At 36.2% G+C, this 10,264-nt stretch overlaps 1 protein-coding gene across 1 annotated transcript; it reads left to right on the top strand.

Annotated features, from left to right (window-relative positions):
• On the top strand, nucleotides 1-7,043 carry LOC132628253 (26S proteasome regulatory subunit 8 homolog A). Its single transcript, XM_060344024.1, has 9 exons — nucleotides 1-299; nucleotides 2,066-2,163; nucleotides 3,730-3,954; nucleotides 4,062-4,124; nucleotides 4,238-4,401; nucleotides 5,351-5,507; nucleotides 5,613-5,711; nucleotides 6,202-6,312; nucleotides 6,536-7,043. Exons 1-9 carry the CDS (start codon nucleotides 101-103, stop codon nucleotides 6,674-6,676), a joined length of 1,257 nt encoding a protein of 418 aa, XP_060200007.1. The 5' UTR covers nucleotides 1-100; the 3' UTR covers nucleotides 6,677-7,043.
• The last annotated feature ends 3,221 nt before the right edge of the window (nucleotides 7,044-10,264 follow it).

The raw sequence follows: 10,264 nt of genomic DNA on the forward strand, positions 1-10,264 counted from the left end.
GAAATAGGACACAATTGTTGAGCAAGAAAAGAAGTATTGAAACCTTTGGTCTGTTTACTAAGCTCAAAACCAAAGAAATTTCAAGAACTCATCAATTCAAATGGCTTCGGTGGATATTGAGAGGAGAATGATGGAGACTGAGAGAGAAGATAGATGTTCAGCAAAAGGGACAAAGCAAACTGGTGAAGGTCTAAGACAATATTATATGCAGCATATTCATGATCTCCAGCTTCAGGTCAGACAAAAGACTCATAATCTCAATCGACTTGAAGCCCAACGAAATGAACTCAATTCCAAAGGTCTATCTATCTCTTTTCTCCCTCCAAATTTACGTCCCAATTTATGTGATATAGTTCGCTAGGCATGGAGTTTGAGAAAGAAAGTACTCCCTCCCTCCGTCCCAATTTATGTGATATAGTTCCGTAGGCATGGAGTTTAAGAAAGAAAGTACTCCCTCCGTCCGTCCCAATTTATGTGATATAGTTTGACTGGGGCTCGAAGTTTAAGAAATAAAAGAAAGATTTTTGAATCTTGTGGTCTAAAATAAGTCAAAGATAATTGCGTGGTTATAGATCATCTCTTTAAGCGTAAAAGTTAAAGTTTGAAGTTAAATGGTTACCAAATAAGGATATGTATCATTTTTTTTTGGACATACTAAAAAGAAAAGTGTATCACATAAATTGTGACAGAGGGAGTAATACTTTTGAAATTTGGGGTCTAAAATAAGTCATAGATATTTGTGTGACTATAAAAGGGGAAGTTTTAAGTTAAATTATTTTTAAATATCTAGGACAGACTAAAAAGGAAAGTGTATTATATAAATTGGGACAGAGGGAGTATTTACTTTTTGGGGCTATTCTGTAGTGCATTTTTATATGAATTTGATGTGAAGCTCATATGTGCCATGGCTGTCCTTGTGCTGAAGGTCGTAGGGGTAAGGTACCCTCCTGGACCCCACTTTGTGGGATTTCACAGGGTATGTTGTTGTTGTGAGTACGATATAATTGAGACGTTTCTTGAATAGCCGAAGTGATATAGTTTGACTAGGCATGAAGTTTAAGAAAGAAAGGAATGACTTTTGAAACTTGTGGTCTAAAACAAGTCATAGATATTTGTATGGTTGTAAATCATTTCATTAAGGATAAAAATGGAAGTTTTAAGTTATATTATTTCTACATACAATAAACATGTATCATTCTTTCTGGGATAGACTAAAAAGGAAAATGTATAATATAAATTGGGACAGAGGAAGTATTTACTTCTTGGGGCTATTCTGTACTACATTTTTATATGATATTTGATGTGAAGCTCATATGTGACTAGACACGGAGTTTAAGAAAGAAAGGAAGACTTTTGAAACTTGTGGTCTAAAACAAGGCATAGATATTTGTGTGGCTGTAAATCATTTCATTAAGGGTAAAAGGGGAAGATTTAAGTTAAGTTATTTCTAACCTAGAAATGTATCATTCTTTCTGGGACAGACTAAAAAGGAAAATGTATCACATAAATCGAGACTGAGGGAGTATTTACTTTTTGGGGCTATTATGTACTGCATTTTTATACGAATTTGATGTGAAGCTCATGTGTGCCATGGTTGTGCTTGTGCTGAGGGTCGTAGGGGTAAGGTACCCTTTTAGACCCCACTTTGTGGGATTTCACTGGGTATGCTATTATTGTTGTTGTGAAGGTCATATGTATTTTGGGCCTTAATAGCTACACCAATGTCTTTTGAGCCGAGGGTCTATAGGAAACAACCTCTCTACCTCTCAAAAGGTAGAGGTAAGGTCTGCGTACATCCTACCCTGCCCAGGCCTCACTTGTGGGATTATGTTGTTGTTGTTGTAGTAGCTACACCAATGCTATTTCTTGAGTTTTGGAGGTAAATTCCCCCTTTCTTGGTATAAGAATCTTCTTCTTCCTATAATTCCGGGTTGGTGTGTGTGTGTGGGGGGGGGGGGGGGGGGGATGCTTTCATTTGGGTAGTAATTTGGAACTTTTCAGTCTATGGATCAAATGTTGTTCTGCTTGGCTCATCAAATGTGTTCTCTCGTGTGTGTATGTGCAGTGAGAATGCTTAAGGAAGAATTACAGTTGCTTCAGGAGCCTGGATCATATGTTGGTGAAGTTGTTAAAGTGATGGGGAAGTCAAAAGTTTTAGTCAAAGTAAGTAAGCCATCTAAACATTGTTTTTTTCTAACTTATCCCCCAAAAAAGAAAAATCTTCTTGTTATCTATGCAATTTGAAGTGTTCCCCCACCATATTAAATCCATCAAACACATGCTTTCCTATTAGGCTGTTACAGAAGCTTCTGTGAGTTTTTCCTTTTCAATGGATGCATTTGGTTCATGTAGCGTCTACTATTCCTGTCCGTATGTCAAAAAACTATTCCTATCAATGTTTATTTCCTAATGCATATCCACAACCAGTTATGGTTCATGTGCTTTTGGTTCACTTCTGTGAGTTTTCTTTGGCAAAGGATGCATTTGGTTCATTTAGCGTGTACTACTCACGACAATGTTTATGTTCCTAATGCATGTAGCCACGACCATTTATGTGTCATGTGCTTGGTTGACTTGTTTGCTGGCCATATTGCTCCCTTCACAATTGCTCTTGCAGATGAATGGAATAACTCTTGTTAGTCGAATTGATTTGTGTTCTTTTTTCTGCTTAAAGAAATAGTTTTCGCACCGGAATAGCTTCCTATGGCAGGGATGACACGGTAAAATTTATGAAATCGTTGACTTGAAATGTATATTCTCTTAGTAAGTGCATGCACATGCACATACACACACATGTACGCATATTTACTGACCAAAACAAAAAAGAATGTAACAGTGTGCATTTGGAGAACTTTGTGGGATGCCTTTTGCAAACGTGGTTATATTTTTGAAGCGCTTATGTGGTTGTAATGACAGATGAGAATCCAAATTAATACAACAAGGTAAAAACAACTTTTATTATGCTTTTGAAGAGCATCGTCACAAATGAAAGGTTATAATGGTTTGTTGAGTTGACGGGGACAATCAACTGTCATGTAGGCTGAAAGTTTCATCATTGATATGTTATTGTGACTTGTTCCCAGTGTTCGTTTTTTGATAACCTTGTTCAGTGCTTTTTACTGTTGAGAATGGTAAGATTTTATATACAGAAGCATAAAGTTTGTGCCAAAATACATTCAAATCAATTCATGTACATAACTGTAGACATTTTCATTACTGTGACAAATTTGGACACTTCGAGCATGCCTTTCTTCCAAAAAAATAGATCTCCATGTTCTCTTTCTTTTTATGTACATTAAAAAAAATAGAAGGATGAATATTTTTCTAAACTCATAAAGATTTTATTCTCTCCTGTGAGTCTATGTTTTAGTAGCCCAAAGTTGTGCTACTGCTTTATTTGTTTGGATTCTAATGCAAATATGAAAGATGAAGAAAAAGATTTACAAGATGGGTTGAGGAGCAAAGATGCTAGGCTTACTAAAATGTGAAAGATTAATTGACTTAAAGCCTGTTAATTTCTACTCTATATCAGTCAGAACTCAGAACTCCAGGGAAAAGCCTTGCGCTTCGCACAATGATTAGGATTCAGTGTTTCTATCATTGTTTGTGGATCCACATACTAATATTTATCAACTTGAAATGTTGATTGGATATAAGTTTTCATATCCTTAATACATTTCTAATTAATTGCGATATGCTTATTCTTCTTATCTTTGTGTAATGTTCCAGGTTCATCCTGAAGGAAAATATGTTGTTGACATTCATAAGATTATTGACATTACAAAGATTACTCCATCAACTAGAGTAGCCCTCCGCAATGACAGCTACGTTCTCCATCTAATTCTGCCCAGCAAAGTGGACCCATTGGTCAACCTAATGAAAGTTGAGAAAGTGCCTGATTCCACTTACGACATGATTGGTGGCCTTGACCAGCAAATTAAAGAGATTAAAGAGGTTTTCCTTTCTTTCTGTTATTGCCTTTAGGAGTTTTGACGATCTATCCTGAGACCTTGGTCTAGATTCATGTAATCTTTTTGATTTTTGGCCTTTTTATGCATTAGGTTATTGAGCTTCCCATTAAACATCCTGAGCTGTTCGAGTCTCTTGGAATAGCTCAACCTAAGGTATATTCACAATTCACCATGTTTTCTCCATTTGTTCAATCTGTACTTCAAGCATAACAGTGGTTGGACAATTTTCTGTGTGCTTATTCTATCTCTTCTTTTTCAAATGACAGGGAGTGCTTCTTTACGGGCCTCCAGGAACAGGGAAAACACTGTTGGCGAGGGCAGTTGCACATCATACTGATTGCACATTCATTCGGGTCTCTGGTTCTGAACTGGTGCAGAAATATATTGGAGAAGGTTCTCGTATGGTGAGAGAACTCTTTGTCATGGCCAGGTTAGGTCTTCGTTTTTGCTTTGGTACTCAGCAAATGTATCTCTAATGTCCATAAGTTTATTCCCAAATTATTCTGTCTGTGTATCTTTCTGATCTTATTACCCTCAAATTCATTGGACAGCCATTTTTTATGCTCAATATGTTAAGCTGCTAAGGTCAAGTTTGATCTTTACATTGGGTTAGCCTACAATATGCTACTGCAATTTGTTCATGTTTCATTCTTCATAATTGATATGGATGAAGTGCTCAAGTATGCTTGATAGTACTCTCTGATATGAAGATTTTACACTCTACATAGAGTTAAGGATGATATGAAGGTAGCGTACATCATGGGATGAGTGGTAGGTACATGTCACAAGTACAAGTCCTTCTGTGAACCAAGTGTGGTATTTAAGTAGGGAGGGTAGAGGGGCGAGCTCATTATCCACCAAGTTCCAAAGCTGAAAATAATGGATTTCGCAGTTATCCAAAAATCAAAAAACAAAGGGGTGGGTGGGTTTGTTTTTTTTTTTTGGGGGGGGGGGGGGGGGGGGTGATGATATGAAGTAAACGTTCTTTTGATCAGTTAAAAAGTGATTATGCAAAAATATTTTATTAAATCAAACTCTTGGGGCACATATAAATTAGCCACTTACATTAGAATTCAAACTGTCTTAGTTCGTTTTCATCTTCCTTTTGCTGACATGTGTTCCGTGAATCAAAATTCGTGGATTTCAAATGTCAGTAACTATCGTATTGCTTGAGAGTTGGGCGTGAAGCATTTAATTCAATAAAAACTGTTACCAGTCCTATTCTGGAAGAGTGGGGAAAATTATTTGCACAATCTTTGCTGTTTCTTTTTCGGGTGTATTAACATAACATTAACCTAACCTGAGTGCTTTGTTTTCTCTCTCGCTTGTTGTCCATTTAGCTCAGTTCTAGAAATGCCTTATGTTGAATTTATTCTCAGGGAACATGCTCCTTCTATCATTTTTATGGATGAAATAGACAGTATTGGATCTGCTAGAATGGAGTCAGGTAGTGGCAATGGTGATAGTGAAGTGCAGAGAACAATGTTGGAGCTTCTTAATCAACTTGATGGATTTGAGGCATCAAACAAAATTAAGGCAAGTTTGGCTAGCTAGATCACTTGCATATATATTTCCTTGTTTACAAGTATATCGTTCTGAGACTGTAAAGCTGAACCAAAAAAACCTTCTCCTGGCTTTCAGGTTTTGATGGCTACAAACCGCATTGATATTCTGGATCAAGCACTCCTGAGACCTGGAAGAATTGATAGGAAGATTGAATTTCCAAATCCCAATGAAGAGGTGTGGTTTCTCATAGTTTAGATTATATAAGATGTTAACAAGAGCATGCATTGTTTCAATATACTGTTACCAGCTTCTTGGATCTTTAGCTCTCTTCTTCTTGATTGCTTACTTCTCTAGTTTTGTTTATTACTCCGTCTTTTTTATCAATCACTTTAGCCAAAAAAAAAAAAAATTGGTTGGAAATATTACCAGTCTGGAATTAATTATCTTTTCCAATTCCACCCTTATTACTCCGAAAAGGCATAGTCATTATTACCCACTTAAGGAAGAGATAGGGGTAATCTAAGTAACTACCCCTTCAGATTAATGCTATTAAATGAATAGGACCAGAAGGAGTATAATACAAGAGGTATTTAAACATGTATGGAAGGATACAGCAATATCTATGCATTCCTCTATGCTTCTTCACATTGCTGCATGCTTTTTGTTGTTATTTCTAGAACAATCTGTTGATTTCTTAATCAATTATCTGGTCATTATTCTGCAGTCCCGTTTCGATATTTTGAAGATTCATTCTAGGAGGATGAACTTGATGCGAGGGATTGACTTGAAGAAAATTGCTGAGAAGATGAATGGTGCTTCTGGGGCAGAACTTAAGGCATGTAGTGATAGCATGTCCGTTTGTCTTTATTGATATTTAGCATACCCTTTTCATGAGCAACTTGGTTGCTTTGGAGCCTACTTATTTAGCAATTAAACTTGTAGTTGTGATCTAGCATCTGAGGGACTTCTGTGGCTTTCCTTGATCAAGTGCCATGTGAGATATCTTTGCTTGCCTTATATTTTCCGTGCTCTTGATGTGTCTTGTTATCTATCTGCAGGCTGTCTGTACAGAAGCAGGGATGTTTGCACTAAGGGAGAGGAGGGTACACGTGACACAAGAAGATTTTGAGATGGCAGTTGCCAAGGTAATGAAGAAAGAGACGGAGAAGAACATGTCTTTGCGAAAGCTGTGGAAATAAATGCCCGGGGGGAACACCAAAATGGCAACAATCTTCTACTCGTGGAATTTAGTGCATATACTGTGTCGACTTTTCTGCTCGTGGATATTGAACGTGTATACATTCTGTGCTCAAGGAATGTGTATACGCGTGGAACCACTAGCTTCTTGAGCCAGCAAATATAGAAGCATAGCTTCTTGTTCTCTGGCTGATTTAAGGAGCTTTTAGTCTTGCATTTGATTTAATTATGAGTCGAGTCGGATGTGGTACTATGCCCGTAGATGTTTTCTCATACGTTTCTGTCATTTTTTTGCGCGGATTGCCCTTCGTTTGGGGTGGTCTTTAAATTTTGCCCCTCAAATTTATGGTCTTTAAATTTTGCCCTTCATATTTGTGGTCTTTAAATTTTACCCTTTGCTTGGAAAGATGGGCGAATACATGAAGTTCTGGGTTCGAACCCCGCTCAGGCATAAAATAAAAAAATAATTTCGCAAGGCAGGACTGGGGGAATGTATGCCGGATCCAGCATAAAATCTTTAAGAAAAAATTAAAGTTATGCCGGATCTGACATAACTAAAAGTCTGCCCCTCAAGGCAAAGTCTGCCCCCTCCGGCAGACTTTTAGTTAAACATAACTACAAGTCTGCCGGAGGGGGCATACAAAATTTAAACTTTGCCTTATAAGGCAAACTTTTAATTATGCATTAAGAAAAACTTACGCCTTATGGGCATACTTTTAGTTATGTTTTATGAGCACACTTTTTAGTTAAGACATTACTAAAAGTTTACTTTGAAAAGTTAAAAAAAAAATACATATATATGCTTCAAGGCAAAGTTTGCCCATAAGGTATAAGTTTGGTAATTCCTTAACAAGTTTATGCCGATGGGGGCATACTTTTAATGGGAAAACTTTTATGCCGGATCCGGCATAAACTTGTGAAGGAATTATCAAAGTTATGCCGGAACCGGCATACTTATGCCAAATCTGCCCATAAGTATGCCGGGTCCGACATAACTTTGCTAATTCCTTCACAAATGTATGCCGATGGGGGCATAGCGAAATTTAAACTCTGCCTTGCGAATTTTTTTTAAAATTTTGACTGTGTGGGGGTTCGAACCTGAAACTCATGAGATTTAGCGAAGGGCAAAATTTAAAGATTTCAAATATGAGGGGCAAAATTTAAAGACCACCCAAAAGAAGGAGAATTGCCCCGTTTCTGTTAAGATCATGAAATTCAGACTACTCAAATTGTTTTTTACACATATATTGTACTTCTTTAGTATAAGTTGGTACTTTCTGTTTTGGACATAATTTTATATTTCTTTTCTTTTATGTGAATATTCGCATCTCAAATGTTTATATCCATGCCATTTATATCCCAACGATCTGATTCCAACTAGGCGTTTGGCCATGCGATATGAAATCATGATTTCATATTATGATTTCAAATCAGTGTTTGTTTATGCAATTTGTACAAAATTTCAACTTCCAACTTTATATCATGATTTCAAATCTCAAATTCTCCAAAAAGGTATGATTTGGGATTTCAAATTATTTTAAATGTAAAACTTGACCCGTAAGTTTATATTTTGTAAAAAAAATCTATAAGTTGGTAGATATATTTATCAATCATGCTTACCAATCACTTATACTAAATATTAAAAGATCTGCAAGTTGGTAGTATATTCATAACAAATTTATTCTTACCAACTGCATTTACTTATGTAATCCATGTTCAATTTTTTTTTATTAAACTAAAATTCGATCACTTGATGTTGTATTTTTTAGAAAGGACTTTTAGTAGCGTATTAATTTTGTTATTAACTACAATTTGCTCATTTGGTTAGATTGTATAAGAATTGGGAAAGGTTTGATGATTTTCACAACTTGAGGGGTTTTTATATTTATGAGAAAAAATACAACTTAAGAAATTCAAATTGCATGTCCAAACAAAACTTCAACTCCAAATCATCATGATTTTAAATCACTGATTTCATATCGTAATTTCAAATTTGAGTCTACCTAGTACTATGGAGTAGCTTTACTATCAATGACCTTTCAATCTTTTTTCCAACCACTTCGTGATGCACGTCTCTCGGTTTTTATATAACATTTCCCGTAAATCCTTCGCATTCAAGGCATCAATATATCATTTATGTCATGAAAACATAGATTCTACAAATTTGGATTTGGAATCTAATTTTTATGAATTATGGGCGGATGATGGGAATTGGACGCTCGCATGATGGATTCACAATTGACTGCCTTGATGCACTCACACGAACTAGATGTTTTAAATGCACAAAAACTACACATAGCGCATGCTTTTAGGGAAAGGCAAGCGGTAAATCTCAATTGCCTGAAATTCGATAGTCAAACCTTTTACTTGTATCGCTAAAGTCAACCCAAATAAGCTTTGATGGCTTCAATCTATTCAAATTAGAAAAGTCAAATTAGCCCTGGTTTAATCATTTGGTCTCAGTAACTCAATTAGTCCAGATTAATGCATAAAGCTCATATAAAGAGGGAGTTACTCCGTAACAGAAGTATCACCAGTCCCAAAACTCTCATATACACTTCTTCTACCTATGCAGTACTCAATGACCTAATTAATCTGAATTCGCGCATAAGGCCCACCTAATGAGAGTTCTCCAGCCTCATAAGTCAAACTCGAGACCATGATTAAAGGCGATGAGTCACTAGAAGGATAGTCTCATTTCCTTTTTAGTTTAATCATCCGGTATCAGTATCCACTGGCCCGATTAATCTAAATTCGCGCATAAGGCCCATCTAACATGGGTTTCTCCGGTTTCAGAACTTTCTCCATTCCCAAAACTCAAACTCGAGACATTCATCACGGGTGATGAGTCGTGAGCTTTGCCAGGAAGTAGTTCAAGTCAACACTATAAAGCAGAAAATAGTTGAGAAAGTTTCAATATTGAAAGAGTGTTGTTTTAGATACATTTGGGAAGGAATTGTAGTTTGTTCAAGTGGGAATTTTAAGAATTCTAGAAAGCAGGATAGTAGGACTTTTTCATCATTTGACAATTATACAAGTAGCCCCTGTAAGGAAAAATTACGGGATAAAAACAACGAAAGCCTAAATTTGTTTCACTAGAAACAAAGTTAATCTTCACGAACTAAATGCACTAATTTGTGTGTCTTTTTCTTGTTGTGGGAATCTATCAGAAGAAGAGCGTAATTGAAATTATGCTCTGTCTATCTTCTTTATACATGTAGAAGCTGGTTAAGGAGCAACCCCCTCCCTTTTTTCATGTTCAGTTTTAGAGGAAGCTTAGTGATGTGTAACTTCTCCAAATCACTATTACATAATACAAATTTTAGGTAAACTAGTTTTTTCTGCACGTGCGTTAAACTTGTATGCAGAATAATGTAAGTTCTTACTTTTTAAGATACGATTTGGGAAAAGGCATAAGCAACCCCCTCTCAAAACTCTATTTGGAAGTTCTGATTGTTTTGTCAACGATGGATTTCATGCGACTTTTTAAAATCGTAATTGTTGTAACTCATGCACCTATTGATCGTATTACTAGTAGTGTCTCAAAATTTTATTGGGAGGTTCTGATTGTTTTGCCAAAGATGGATTTC

Source organism: Lycium barbarum, chromosome 1, assembly GCF_019175385.1.
Source record: "Lycium barbarum isolate Lr01 chromosome 1, ASM1917538v2, whole genome shotgun sequence".
NCBI classification, from domain to species: Eukaryota; Viridiplantae; Streptophyta; class Magnoliopsida; order Solanales; family Solanaceae; genus Lycium; species Lycium barbarum.

What these genes read in the sequence shown, in the direction of transcription:
- LOC132628253 (XM_060344024.1), top strand. Translation starts at nt 101, where the DNA reads ATGGCTTCGGTGGATATTGAGAGGAGAATGATGGAGACTGAGAGAGAA. An exon ending in AAATGAACTCAATTCCAAAG is followed by an intron (nt 300 to 2,065) that starts GTCTATCTATCT and finishes GTGTATGTGCAG; the next exon opens with TGAGAATGCTTAAGGAAGAA. An exon ending in AGTCAAAAGTTTTAGTCAAA is followed by an intron (nt 2,164 to 3,729) that starts GTAAGTAAGCCA and finishes GTAATGTTCCAG; the next exon opens with GTTCATCCTGAAGGAAAATA.